This window comes from Canis aureus, chromosome 7 (genome assembly GCF_053574225.1).
Source record: "Canis aureus isolate CA01 chromosome 7, VMU_Caureus_v.1.0, whole genome shotgun sequence".
In the NCBI taxonomy this organism is placed as follows: Eukaryota; Metazoa; Chordata; class Mammalia; order Carnivora; family Canidae; genus Canis; species Canis aureus.
In genome coordinates, this window is record NC_135617.1 from 31,432,379 (window position 1) to 31,448,082 (window position 15,704).

A 15,704-nucleotide genomic window follows, 5' to 3' on the forward strand; every position below is an offset into this window, starting at 1 on the left:
TCACTTTAGGAAAATGTTAGGTATTTAAAGTTATTTTAAATACATTTAGAAATTGTTGAACATTTTTAAACTATGAAGGATTAATGTCCAGCATAACAAACAAGTCATTAAATGATTCCCAGGTAGTTTGCCAATAACTAAAAATAAATTACACATGAGAATAAGCTGCGGCAGCCACTAGCAAAAACAACCCATCTTAAACTCTTCTTTTACATTTAACAGATATAATCACTGAACAAAGAAATGGTACTTATGCTCTTGAGGGTTTTTTTTTTTTCATTTTTTTCTTTTTTCTTTTTTCTTTTTTTTTTTTTGTTCTTGGACATTTAAGAAATCTAAATTTGATCTACTAATAATCCTTCTTATCTAGTTCTATTTCCACTAGTACCTGAAGATTTATTTGGGCAACACTATAGTTGACATATTCCCATAAAGTAGCCTAAGTCAATAATTATACACCTCAGTATTCATGGGATGATCCCAATTTGTGCCTACTGTCCATATTTGGAAGATAAAATATACAATCACCTTCATTCCACTACTAGCACAAGACTTCACTGTCCCTAGGAAAGGTTTCCTCTTCACGCAATAGGATGTGAGGCTTGGTAGAAATGGGAATAACTTTTTAAACAAATGGGCCAAGAAAACTGGGTTTAATTTCTTTACTTTCTACCAGTTCACCTCTATTTAGCCTGACATGGAAGCTGAAACAATGATCACTTGCTACACATTGTGAACATTTCTTTTTTTAGATAAATGTATCCTAATAAAGATGTCAGTTGTATTTGACATATAGATGATCCAAGTCTTCACAAAAACCAATGCAAAGATTAAATCACCTTTAAAATGCTTGATTTGCATAGAGCATGAAAAAAATAAGTATTACAGGTGGTCATAGTCCACCTCTACAACCTTAAAAAAATAAACTTCACTAATAAAAATCTTCATTAAAACAAAGGACTTCAGATTTTATCTATGAAATAGCTATCAATTTTAAAATGTTCTAGATAGGGCAGCCCGGGTGGTTCAGCGGTTTAGTGCCGCCTTCAGCCCAGGGCGTGATCCTGGAGACCCAGGTTCGAGTCCCACGTCGGGCTCCCTGCGTGGAGCCTGCTTCTCCCTCTGCCTGTGTCTCTGCCTCTCTCTCTGTGTTTCTTATGAATGAATAAATAAATAAAATCATTAAAAAATATATTCTAGATAGTAGAGAGACTGCTGGCCTTACAGTTGTAAAGTAAAAGGCTTTTAACAAACTAGTATCCACCCGAAAAGCCCAACTATCCTTTTCTGTAAATCAAGGAAAGCATCTCTATTTGTATAACATGGAGTTCTATCCTCTCAGAAAACACTATTATTTAAGGCTAAGTGTCCCCAAGGAAAACAAATTCATTAGCTGGAAAGAATGAACTAAGCCTTGGTTCTAAAAGAATCTTTTTAATAGAAGTCACATACTGATGATGTTAAAGATAACTCTGCTTTAGATTACTAACTTAATGTGTCTTCATGAATGAATAAATACTATTCTATCCCAATTTTGAGTAACAAGGCAAGTAGTAAGAAAAATCATTCAAAACGAACTTTTCAAATAATTGGAAAATTTCTTTAAATAGGACAACCACCATTTCAAGATGGGATTTTTTTTTTTTTTTTGAGGATGTTTGTTGTGAAGGTAAAAATGAAAATTGGTCTTCTCTTAAGGAAATAAAAAAATGTACTATAGACTTCTACTTGTTCTATTATTCATTTCAAATTTGGGGGAAAAAAGTCTTTCTTAATTATGTGTCCTAATGATGCCTCTAGTTTCAATTTTGGCAAATTATCCTTTAACAGCATCATTAAAACTACTGTTATCTACGATATTCTTGGAGGAAATTAACAACATAGGTAGAAATATCATCTATAACACCTCGTTCCATTACACTATTTTTTTAAAAAACACCGGAAAAATATACACTCACATATTTCACATTCATAGATGATTCCCTTTAACAATGCGTCACAAATAGTATTAATTCTGTAAATTTTTAAAATGTCACCTTTGATCAGCCATGTGAAAAAGAAAATATTTGCCTCCATCTAATTTAATTCCTCTAACTTCATCCAGTATTAAAGGGCATTTCTAATTTTTTCCTAAGATGGAAAAGGCTTTCATAAGCACACGCTACCCCAAATAATGCTAGCATGTCCACGGTCAGAGAAGAATTATAGTTTTACCACAAAGATTCATATGTTTGCTGAGGCTAGCAGGAAAGGCAGAGGGAAAAGCAAAGAAGGGAGGCAAGATGGCAAGAAAGGAGGGGGGAAAAAGATACTGTTGGTCTCTGGTGGGCTAACAAAAGGAATCCAAGTGGCATGCTTTCTAATAGGAGCATTTTGCTTTACCTACACTATTGTGGCTCTCATAACTCCAAATATAGGTTAGTCAAGTGCTAGTTTTATAAAATATGTGGGTTTTATTAAAATGGATACTGTATTTAATTTATTAGGTAAATTGATAGCTGCATACATAATAAAACATTCCATCATATTAAAATGGTATTTTATCAATATTTGTATAATACTTCATTATTTTAATGTATCTGAACTATGTTTTGGAACTGCCATAGGAAAGCTGGTTTTAATAAAATATAGGACTGTGTGATATTAGAATATTATTCACAAAATATATTCAATTTGGTCTGCTAAGCACTCTTAGGTAGACATTGATGCCCAGAAAAGTTCATGGTTAGAAAAACAAAGCCTACATTTATTGTCAGGATGCAGAGGCAAGAGATTCTTCAGTAATGAGTTGTAAAGGTAAGATTAAGTTTTAATTTCTTTAACTGCTAATATAGAGTTAACCATTGGTATTTTAAAAGGGATAGATTAGAGGAGAAAAATGGTGCCAGAAAATTTGAAAATACAAACTATCTCAGGGAAAACAAAGAGTCTGTCTGACTGATCCAGAAAGTGCTCATAATACAGGCATTGGGAGGTCCGGGGCAGGCACCTAGCTGGCTGAGTCCATCAAGCGTGTGGTTCTTGACCTCAGTGTCATGAGTTTGAGTCCCATGTTGGGTGTAGACATTACTTAAAGTCTTTAAAAAAAACTACACGCATGGGGAGTATTTTATAGCATCTGTAGTTTAAGCTGGGAATATAAAATTGGTGCAGGAAAAAAAATGAGTAGTTATTAAGAGGGTTAACTAATCCTACCAGAAGAAAGCAAATAATCAGGACTTGTAAACAATAATACAACTATAATTATAAATAATGGATCTTGAAATATTAGCCATCTCAAGGCACTTATTTTTAAAAGACTTAATTTATTTATTTGAGTCTGAGAGCATGAGCAGGGGTAGGGGCAGAGGGAGACACAGAGTCCCTGCTGAGCAGGGAGCCTGATATGGGATTCGATCCCAGGACTCTGGGACACTTAATCAACTGAGCCATGCAGGTGCCCCTCAAGGCACTTCTTAAAACATAAATAACTATTCTCCTAAGAGAACAGTCATAAATTACACCTCTTGTTTAATAATTTTGATAAAGACAAATTCTTGGTGCTATCTGCAATATAAAACTACCTTAAATGGTAAATATCATTATATAGTCCTTTAAAGGATTAAAACAGAAAAGCATATTTCTTCAAGCGGATCAAGAAATAAAGTATCTTCTTTAACACAACTTGAAAGAAAATAATCAAATACTCAACATTTTCTCAATCAAATGCAAATTTTCAGACATTCTGCAAATTAAAAAAAATCTTTAACACGTTAATACTGATAGATTTTAAAAATCTACACAGTTATAAACTAGATGATTTTTGCCTATAACTTTCATTTTCAACTGCTTGTTTTTGAGGTAAGTGCTGATTTTAACTTGTTTTAATTTTCACAAGTTTTAGATTAAAACTGAGCAGAAAATTCATTATTCATTCAATAGTTAATCTCTATTTTAACATCTATTTTAAATGTAAGCATGTTTTGGTGATTTGTGAACTCATTCATGAAAAGAGGTGATGGCCTTTGTAACAAAGTATAAACTAATTTGAACTGTAAATTTAATTACACTAAATTACTAAAATAAAATGACCTTTCAACAACGGCAACTTTACTGCCCACCAAGAAGCATGACAAATTAGCTGAGAATTTTGGTTCTGTCTCCAAGAGGCCAACCCAGCTCCTTACAGATTCTGAATACAATGCTGACAAAACACACCTAAAATTTCTTGACAAATTTAATATGCTTCTCCTTATTTCTCTACAATGGCTGAGAGGGTTAGCCAGGTCATGGATAGATGCTCTGCTCTCTCTCCCTTAGAAAAGCTTAAAAAATTTTATTGTAGTTTGAAAAATACTAAGATTAAACTTAAAAATATACATATTTTAAAAAGAAGGGAAACTACTGCATGCCAAATAAGGAAATGAAATATTTTCAATTATAATTTTCTTTGAGGATACAACCAGACCTTCAAGAATTGCTCTGAAAGTAAACTACAACTCTTTAGATGCTAAAATATAATTTAAAGGTACCAAATCATAGAAATAATGACTATAACTTTTAAAAGAAAGTAATTTTTTTAAGAAAATCTATTTTACTCATTAAATAGTCTATTCATTCTAGGAAACTTCACTGATTACTATATAAAAGTAAATGTCCTGGGGGCACCCAGGTAGTACAGTTGGTTAAGGGTCCGACTCTTGGTTTCAGCTCAGGTCTGATCTCAGGGTCCTGGGATCAAGTCCTACATTGGGCTCCACATTCAGCATAGAGTCTGCTTAAGCATCCCGTTCCCTCTCCTTCTGCCCCTCCTCTCAAAAACACTCTCTCTCTCTCTCTCTCTCTCTCTGTCTCTCAATTATTTTTTTTTAAATGTCTTTTTTAGCCTCACTAGAGAATTAAGAGGAGAAAAAAAGTATCACCGGTTTATTCACAAGAAAGAATAAAAGAATAAGATAAATTCTGTCAGAAGTACACAAAGTAGCAATGCAAAGGACAAGGGCACATGGTATATCAGTACTTATTTTGGAAGTTAACTCATAAACACAAAACAAACCTTTTTTGGGGGGTGGTGGTCAACAACTAGCAGTTTTTGTGACTAGCAATTTCTATATGCAACACAAACCAGCAAGACATTCTTCTTCAAAGAAATAGCTAACAGCAGTGGTGCTTGGGGCAAACAATTCATTTAATTATTTGAGTGTCTGCTTAGTGCTGGCCACTGGGCTCACCGATGTGAACAAGCCACACGTGGTCCTCAAGATCACAAAGCTCGCCTTCTGCTGGGGCAAGAAGGACACTGAACAAATAAAGAAGACACCTACAGACAATTCAAAGGCTATCAGGACAGTAAGACAGAGTAATGTGTGTGGAGGGGGATACTCTGGGGTGGACAGCTACCGGAGACAGGATATGGGAGAGCCTTTCTGAGGAGGTGCCAGTTCAAAACTGAGGTTATTGGGGAATCCACATACTCTTTAAATAATGTCTACCTCATGATTTAAGACCATGTTTATAACATAACTTTTCACTTGAGTACACATCCTTTCAAATGTTCCAGCAGTTGATTTTTCCCATCCAACTGGCAGATCAGTCAGTTGTAAGCAGGATAGACAGGAGTGGTTTTGGGATATCACCAAAAAGGACACAACAAAATGCTAACCAGAGGTTACAGAGAAAGGAAGAGAGGAGAGAGGTACATAATGAATGTGTCTTTGAATTCAAAGGGGACTACTTCTGACAGGAAAAAATATTAACCATTGTATGAGAGAAAACTGGAGCATTTTATCATTACCCAGAAAGATAGAATGTAGATGATCTTTCTCCTGACTGGCTTCCGTCCAAAAAGATTTCAAAAAGAATGACATCAATCTTTTGTAAAGCCAATACAAAAGGAGGGAGAGAAAAGAAGAAGGGGATCCAATGTTAGTCTCAGTATCACTGACCAATTAACATGGGAAGATGAAATAATCTGAATATCCCAATATGATGATGCTTTCACTTTTATAATGAGAACAATAAATCAAATAGACCATGCATGTGAGGGATGGAACATATCTGCAGAATAACAGAATCTATGTACTAGGGCTTACTGGTTTTAAATCCCTCTCACATCCCACAAATCTGAGTAAGTAGCCACTAACACTAAGACAGTAATTCCTCAAATGCAAAGGTACATGATTAAGGAATCATGTCACAGTAAAGTACTATGATATTTTAAAAATCAAATTTATGAGCAAAGTAGGTGTTCTTATTTAAAACAATTTAGCAAGAACTGGAAGATTTACCATGACATATATGACACATCTAACTACAAAAAAGCTTTTAATTATTATAAATGCTTCTGTACATAGAAAATTTAGAAATTATGAGAAGAAAATATAAATCCAAAAAAGTCATATTTTATAAGCTGTTTTCCCCCTATACCTAGATATACATATTTTTTTTCTTTCCACAAGTGGGCAAGTAAAACACTGGTAGGCTTGCATAGTGAGTTTTCATTTACTATTATAGGCATACAAATGTTACCCTGCCGTCAACAATTCTTTTAATGATTTTCATAAATCTGTAACATTCATCATATGGAGAAACCATAACTTATTCCACTGTATTCCTGTTGTCATTAGTATTTTTTACAATATTTTCCTAACAAATGACAGGAACTGAGAAAAATACCCTTCTATATTTTTGTGTGGAACTCCAAAGTGAGGATTTCAAGAATTCTGAGTCAGAGGAAATGCATACTTTGATGAGTCTCAGTACTCATTCCCAAACTGACTTCTTAGAAAGATCAATCAATATGTATACTCACCTTGAACCAGTTCAACACTGAATACAATTTATTTTTAAGCAGTATGATTCTTATGAGTAACAAATGATAGGTATCTCATTTTTGAAATTTCCATTTTTAGCCATAAGTGGTATATCTTCTCATGTTTACTGGCCACTAACGGTTCTAAAAAAATAATCTGTCTCTGATCTTTTAAAGGTGCTAGTAGTTTCCGTATTGATATTTAAGAATGTTTAATACAATATAATCTTTTGTCATGTGCCTCAATACTGACCCAGTTGTCGTTCTCTAATTGTGCTTGTTTTTGTCACACAATTATTTTTCACTTTATGCAAATATATTAATCGATGATAATATGGGGGATCTTGTTGCTTTCTAAATTTCTGCTCAAAAATTTCCTATCCACCTTGGGGCACCTGGGTAACTCAGGAGGTTAAAAAACTGACTTGTCATTTTGGCTCAGGTCATGATCTCAGGGCTCCACACTCAGTGCAGAGTCTACTTGAGATTCTTTCTTCTCCCTCTGCCCCTCACCACCCCCACCAAATAAATCTTTTTAAAAATTTATTACCCATCTTAATATCAGTTATTTTCTACATTTTTCTTTTAGATTGTATGGTTTTCTTTCTTTTTAAGTCCATTTAGAGTTAAAGGGCAGGTTTGAGAGTTTTTTAAAAATTCCACTAGGTGGGTTGGAGGGGTAAGGAAGAAAATGAGGATGAAAAGGGAGTGAGGGAGGGGTTCAAAAGGAGAAAATGGCATTCCATGTTGAGTGAACAGCATTTAGAACAGCATAAACTGACTTCTATTTTATGTCTCTCCCTCTCCTTTGTTAAAAGTCATGTTTCATGAAGTCATGTTTCCTTGTTTAAGTCTTCACTCATTCATTCACTGACCCAAATATAATACGGCCTCCATCCTGGCTACAACCCTACATTCATAAAAGTCACCAATGTCTTCCAGTTACAACCATCAGTCTATAGCTTCTATTAAATGCTTCTAGACTCTAGGGACACCTGGGTGGCTCAGCAGTTGAGCATCTGCCTTTGGCTCAGGGCATGATCCCAGAGTCCCAGGATCAAGTCCCACATCAGGCTCCTTGCATGGAGCCTGCTTCTCCCTCTGCCTGTGTCTCTGCCTCTCTCTGTGTGTCTCTCATGACTAAATAAATAAATAAAATCTTTAAAAAATCATATTAAAAATTGCTCTTGACTCTAGGAACATTTAATAATGTTGGCTACATACTCTATGGTGAAACTCTCCCCACCTATCTTCTGTAGTGACTTTCTTCTACTCACTTTTTTCTGGCCACTGCATCCCACACTCCTTCACAGCTCTACTTTCTCTTAAATGTTTCTTCTTTTGAAATTTTCTTCTTAAGACTAGCCTTTTCTTATATGATCATACCCATATCCCTCACCTCAGCCATCATAAGATGATAAATCCTTAATCTTCTCCTATATCTTAGATGCTCTTCTGAGTCGCAGACACATATTTTCATTCTCCTCTCAAATTCTGTAAATCCAAAATGAATTCATCATCTTTCACAAAAGATGTGCTTACGTCTGTTTTTCAATAATATTCCCCAGCTCAGTGAAATTCCCCAGCACCTCCATTCTAAAATCACCTAACCTAGAAACCAAGCTAGGCCTTATTCTTAACTCCTGTCTGCCTCTTCTGTCATACAACCCAGTTTCTGAACTACTCCCTGTTTCACCAGTCAGCAAGTCTACCTTTCAAATTCTCCCTCCTTTAAAATTCACCTGTATCTACACCACCACTCTCATGCCCTTGACTTAAAAGACCCCCAATCTCTCATTTAAATTACTCAAGTAGGGACTCCGGGTGGCTCAGGGGTTGAGCATCTGCCCCAGGGCATGATCCCGGAGTCCCAGGATTGAGTCCCACATCAGGCTCCCTGCATGGAGCCTGCTTCTCCCTCTGCCTGTGTCTCTGCCTCTCTCTCTCTCTCTCTCTCTCTCTCTCTCATTCTCTCTTTCTGGGTCTCCTCATGAATAAATAAATAAAAATCTTTTAAATAAATAAATAACTCAAATAGTTTCCCTGTTAATCTCTGTAACTTCCTCCCTCACCCTTCATGATGCATTCTCAACACAAGTGCCAAAGAATTTTTTCCTAAATTATAAATCCTTCCAAGTTAATTTCCTGCTTAAAATCCTTTTAATTAAATAACAAAAATAATTGTGACTATTGTTTTCCTGTTGCAGATGGTTGCTGGTTTACCATGGTTCAATTTACAGTTTTTTGACATTATGATGGTGTGAGAGTGATACACATTCAGTAGAAACTAAGAAACTAACCTTCGAATTCCTTTTTCTTTTAAAGATTTATTTATTTATTTATTCATTCATTCATTCATTCATTCATTCATTCATGAGAGAGAGAGAGAGAGGCGCAGAGACATAGGCAGAGGGAGAAGCAGGCTCCATGCAGGGAGCCAGACGTGGGACTTGATCTGGGGTCTCCAGGATCACAACCTGGGCGAAGGCAGCGCTAAACCGCTGAGCCACCCAGGCGTCCCTAACCTTCAAATTCTGAATTGTGATCTTTTCCCAGGCTTTCCCTCATTATGCTGAGCAGCGCTGTGAGCCACAGCTCATAATCAGCCAGGAATCATGAGGGTGAGCAACCCACACATACAACCATTCTGTTTTGCACTTTCAGCTCAGTACTCAATGAATTACATGAGATATTCAGCACTTTACTACAAAATAGACTTTGTGTTAGATGATTATGCCAAACTGTAGGCTAATATAAGTGTTCTGAGCACATTTAAGTTCGGCTAGGCTAAGCTATGATATTTGGTAGGTTAGGTGTATTACATGCATTTCTGAGTTACAATGTTTTCACCTTATGATGGATATATTGGGACCTAGTACTGAAAGTTGAGGAAGAGCTGTACTTCCTATTTGCCAGGAAATTTATGAGGGGTATTTAAAATACATTATATGGGAGAACTGAAATTTATTACTTATGTGAGATGGCTATGCTCTGTCAAACCTTTTCCTCCACACAAAACAAATTCCTTAGTATTACATATAAGATACTTTACGGTCTAAACCCTACCAACTTGTTGATCCTTACTTGGTGTACAGCCTCATATACTACTTTTCAACCATAATCAAACCACTGAAATAACTAGAAAATAATTTCTTTTTCCTGCCTCCTTATTCCTTCTTCCTAGAATCACAATCCACCTTCACCCTCAGGGTCATACACATCCTCCAAGAGTTAACTCAGCTTACATATGGATTAGGTGATCAAGTTTTTTTATAGTCCCACAGTCCACAGAATATTTCTATATCCAAACATATACCACAATATAACTATCTGTTTAGCATCTATTTTTCCTACTAAACTTGTGTCACTAAAACACGAGCTCCCATTTCTTAAATGAAATGCCCAGATTGAGGCTGTGCCCAGAACACTCAGTAAAGTTTGGCTGCAGGAATTAATTATCATTCAAGAAAGGGTCAGTAGGACAGCACACTGGAGTCATAAGAAGATATGAGAAATAATACCAGAAACATTGGTTGGGCAGATGAAGACCTTTAATGACAACATCAAGATCTTATTTCTATAGCCCAAGAAGACCTACTGGAGTACTCAAACAGAGGATGGGCAAAATTTGATGTGTTTTAAGAGTACAGTGAATAGTAATTTGGTAAGATGTGAGAGGCTGCAGGGCAGACAGAAGTAAGGAAACAATTTAAGAGGTCCAGAAAGAGTTGAAGAAAAATGGAGTTCATTTTGAGATAAGCTGATTTCCAGAAATTGGCAGATATCCATGTGCTGATGTCCACCTTTTCTCACTGCTTCATGTTAAAAAAAATCCCTTCACATAAACCATTTTATCATACAAATTTCTTGTCACTATCAAAACTAGCATGAAGTTGAAATTTTGAATCTAATATTCAATAAGCAGACTAAGTCCTGAAGGTTTCAAATTTGAAAGTTTTAAGAACAGCCATGCAAATGCTTGGGACTGCTCAAGAAAGAATGGGGAGATGAAGGCTGAAGGTAAAACCTTGGTCACATTTATACAACTGAGCAAAGGAGAAAGAGACACTGGCATGATCAGGGCAAGGAGCATAACTTGGTGTAACTACTTGGATGTAACTACAAACTACAAACAGTAATGGAGCAGCCCCAGCCATGATGCATTCCTGGAAAGATTTAGCCTTTGGTTCATATCTATGGCCATAGAAACTGCTGAACACTAAACAGGTTTCCAGGCAAAATTCCATTTTAAAAAAAGGCCATTGTCTATCTGAACACTCTATGTTCAACCATGTTTCTAATGTTCTGGCTCCATTTAAACAGGTTTTTTTTTTTTTTTTTTTTTTTTGGTTTTTTTTTTTTTTTTTTAAAACAGGTTTTAATATGGAAGTACACTTCTCCTGATTGTTATATCTGTTGTTTTTGGCAAGTGTCTTGCATCATTGGTTAAAAAAAATAAATTTAAAAAGATTAAGATTATAAAATTGCAGTAAACTATTCATCAAATTACTACTCCGATAGCTTTCTCTGATGGCTCTTACTTTGCAATGTCATAATTTTAATTAAACATTTTCCACAAGGATAAAAACTCAAGACCACTTAGGAGTTTCTCTTTCTCCTTCAGACTGATGTTTTTAGGCAGAGTTGGTAAATTTGGTAGGAATAAGAAGTTTATTTTTAAAAAATCCTTCTGTACAATCCTTTCTAAGATGAAATGGTAAGAAAGGCAAAATTCCTTTAAGTGAAAATTATGAAAGTTTCCGTTTACTCAGTGATTTGTGTAAACCCTATAAAAATCCTCTCAAAGTATTAGAATATGATTACCTTAAAAATATATGTCAGTATGCACAACTTCTGAGTCCTTATTCTAGGAAAAGAGACCGCACAGAAAGGATGGAACAATGGTATGGAAACTTACCATCCTCTCCAGTTGGACTCTTTATTGCAGACTTATTGCTTCCATGTGTTAAAAAAAAAAAGAAAGAAAGAAAGAAAGCAAATCAAACCTTTAAGCCAACCCCAATCCCTAAAATTTTTGGAACTCTTATTGAGCATTGAATCCAGAGGAAAAAAAACCAAAACATTTTTTTTTTTTTATCACAAGCCTATCAGAGTCAAGATTTATTTCATCATTATGGGAATGTGTTAGAAATTAATAAAAAGGTTGGTCTCTACAAGGCTTAAAGAAATTATACTATTTAAGGCTGTTAAAATAGCACACATTATTTGGCCTTAACATTTAAATAAATAATGCCTATTTTGAACATTGCATTCTAGAACATATAATATCAATTAATTAGAGGAATACTAAAATGGATGAGGTTGACACATTTCTTTTGCACAGAAATGCTTTTTTTAAAAACCTATGGTTACTGAAAACTGAGGAATACAAACATCACATATAATTAATTTATATAATTTTCTGGAACAACGAAATCTTTGCTCAAACTACACGATGAGGTCAATGAATTACCTAAACTCTGTTTTCTTTGCACTCTTCTACAAATCAGAGTGCCCAATGGAATGCATAACTCCCTAAAAGCTGCGGATCTCCAACTTTCAGTATGTGTCAAATGAAAGAAGGAAAAAGTTCCCTCACCCCCAAAGTGAGAACAGATGGGAATGTAAAATTAGATGGGAAGAGACAGTGAAGCTTTGGATGACCGACCAAGAAATCTTCCCTAGAGGGGGAGCCAAATATACCAGATCTTGGTTTGTTCTGCCTCCCAGTGAACTTCCAAATTCAATCCAATAGGAATGAAAAGCAGTTCTTAGATTTGATGCATTGGTTTTGATTTCTATAAGCATTCATATAAATTTCATGAAGAAGCTATTGACAAATATGTTTTTAAAATGTTATGTTTAATCACGTCTGTGAGTTTAACGTTACTTCGAACTAACACTGTTAACAATGAGTATTTTTTTAATAAAATAAATGGCTTTATGAAAAAGAGGCAACAGGCATGAACAAACAAAATGCGGACAGTGAATTCCTTGTAAGACGGAAGAGCCATCTGCCATAAATTAAAAAGTTATATAAATAAAGTATGAATACATTTCATATTCATTCTTTTCATATTTTGTCTGTACAACTAAAAAAAAAAAACAATTTAATAGCAATGCCAGCAATACTTCTTATACCCAGCAGAAAAATGTTCTGCTGATACTCAATCTTATAATAATATGATATAATTTTTCTACCTAAAAATACCAACTATAAACTTAAAAGAATACTCCCTATAGTGCTTATTATCTTCAATATTTTTTATCTTTAATATGGGTAATAAACTTTAAAGGAAACAGAAAATGGTGTTCTCAGATTTGAACGTATTTTAAAAAGGTAGATTTCTTGTGAATTATCATTCTCTTAAAATATTGTCATATGAAGAACAGTTTTTTGTAAGAGTAATCATGACCCTTTGAAGAACCACTAGGAATCTTTCACAAAATAGTGCTTGTGTAGCAGATTTTTTTGGTGTGTGCTTATTTTTGCATAAAATTTACATTCATTGATACAACAATGAGCATAACTCAGTATTTTAATCAAGAGTGCTCAAAATTTATAAATCACTTTCATCCATAATTTCAAACTTGTTTTCCAAGACAATGATAAGTTCTACGTGTACCTTTTCCCAGCTGTCCCAGAAAATTGGCTTTCAATATCTTAACGCTGTTGTGTCTTTTTTTTTTCAAAAAAAAAACCTTACATTGTAGTTTACACAACAAAAAAGAAATATAGAAATATGAATCATTCCAAGTGATGAAAAGCAACTGCACCTCACACTTAAGTAATTTCAGTTTAAACAATCCAAGGCACTGGTAATGCAATGTAGGTTTCACTTCTAACAGGGAACAGGCTTTCCATAAAAGGATGCTCAGTATAGGACACTGCACTCAGTTGAATATGTGCGTGAAACAATTACTGAAAAGAAGACTTTATTCTTCAGATTACTCTGAGTTATGTGGAAACATTATTACCGAAAAGGAGGAAAAAAAAAAAACTCTCAAGGTGTCTTTTTTTTTTTTTTTTTCCTCTCTTACCAATACAAAAAAGCCACAATAGGCAAACATTTGAGGATACGGGTTGATTATATTTTATTAAAATCTATTTTCCATACTCTACATTTATGCAAATAAAATCTAAATTAAGCAGAAACACTATTTTCAAAATCATCCTCATACTAATCAAACTAATCCCCTAAAACCTCAAATGCAGATCCCTCTACATTATTGCCTTAACTCATTTTATAGTTAGTTGGTTGAATTATTTTAACCTGGAAAAGGAACATTTTATAATAAATTTAAAACTTCTATCTTCCCTTGGGGCTTGGGGGAACTTTGAATAAAGAATGCATATGCACAAACTCAACATTTACTCAAGACTCCTGTCCTAGCTGCAGATCCTCCACTGTCTTTTTAAACTGGGTAAGTCAAACACACTCTCGGCAACAAAAACTCGTGTGTAAAGGGAATAGGGTCAGATTAGGTCATGATTTCTCAGACGGTAGCCTGCAAACACCTATGGGGATATTTCTGGGAGTATGAGAGGGTGACAAGGGGTCTTGTTTTAATTTTGGTGTATTCATGTTATGATATAAATATAATTACATTTTGGATAATCTCATTCACAACTTTTACCACCAATTATTATCACATAATTTCAGGATCTGATTTTCACACAGTGGTTATGATCCTGTTCCTGTTTGCTTTTTGTAATTACTGTGTTTAACTCATAATATGGTATTCCTCAAACTGAAATTCACAAATGTATTCTTGAGGCCTGATATTTTTCTGTTAATACAAGTCTACATACTATTCAAGACCAATAGACACTAAATTAGATCTAATTCCTTTCCCATCTGAAAAATATGGGACACTCTACTGCAGTTTACTAATAATTTATGGAGATCCAGTCTAAGTGTAGAGAAAGTGGTCTTCACCAGAGGTATTATAATTTCTATGTTTTACTTGTTTTCTTTTTACATTTAAATGAAAATAAAATTTTTGAGATAACAATACAGCATTCAGCAAACAGAATGAATAAGGCTATCAGATCAAAGTTCTCTTCCCAACTCACTATCATTTCAAATGATTTAGTAGACTACATATTAAAAAGTATCAGAGAATTCCAGTTTATTTTTCCAGTTTTGTCTCTGACTTGACATAGCATCTTGGTTTTAGAGTGATTTATTCTTATAACCCCCATTTTTTTTTTTACCAAGTTACTACATTATGCTACTCAATGAATAAAATGCACAATAAATGCCAGGCACACATGTTATATAATGATAAGTAGTACGCTTTAGATTTTTACTTAATAAATTTTAAAAACAAATCTTCAAAACTCAAATATTTTATTTCCTTAATTTTTTTAGTGACTATAATGTATAAAAATTATGGTATACTTTTTTGATATAAATTATGGATTATGTCTAATGACATTTATCTTTAAATCTGATTCATCTAATTTTAAAATATTTACGATGCTGTCAATTTGCACTTAAAGATAATTTATTGGTAGAAATCATTGTTTACTGGTTAAAAGTTCAACTTATAAAAACTTATCATTACTCATATATCATAATTTTATGTCAAATTTTTAAACCATATACTCTTGAAGGAATTCTCAACATATATATTAACAGCAGAATCATCTTAACACCAGTAAAGAGAAATAAAACGTTTGCAAACTGCAAAGATATCTGAAATTTAAAATGCATATACTTTACATTTAAAATAGTTATTGAATTTTAATTTACAAAATTAGGAAAAATGAAACTCATTTATATCATCTTATTCCTATCTGTGGTATAAATGTAAACAAAAGTTTTAAACAAAAATCCCTCATAAAGCAGTATATGGAAATTTTTTCCTCCTTATTTGCAGCAATTTAACTGAATGCTTTTTAAAAAGG

At 34.1% G+C, this 15,704-nt stretch overlaps 1 protein-coding gene across 4 annotated transcripts in view; it reads right to left on the reverse strand.

Annotated features, from left to right (window-relative positions):
• Positions 1 to 15,704, reverse strand: part of BCKDHB (branched chain keto acid dehydrogenase E1 subunit beta) — a 211,462-nt gene that overhangs the window by 46,080 nt on the left and 149,678 nt on the right. Inside the window, exon 10 of one of the 4 annotated variants that reach the window (XM_077903276.1) lies at positions 11,709 to 11,746. The exons of the other annotated variants lie outside the window; for them this stretch is intronic. Within the exon in view, the coding sequence (XP_077759402.1) occupies positions 11,741 to 11,746 (6 nt within the window). The 3' untranslated portion in view covers positions 11,709 to 11,740. The remainder of the gene's footprint in view (positions 1 to 11,708; positions 11,747 to 15,704) is intronic. 4 annotated transcript variants of the gene reach the window in all.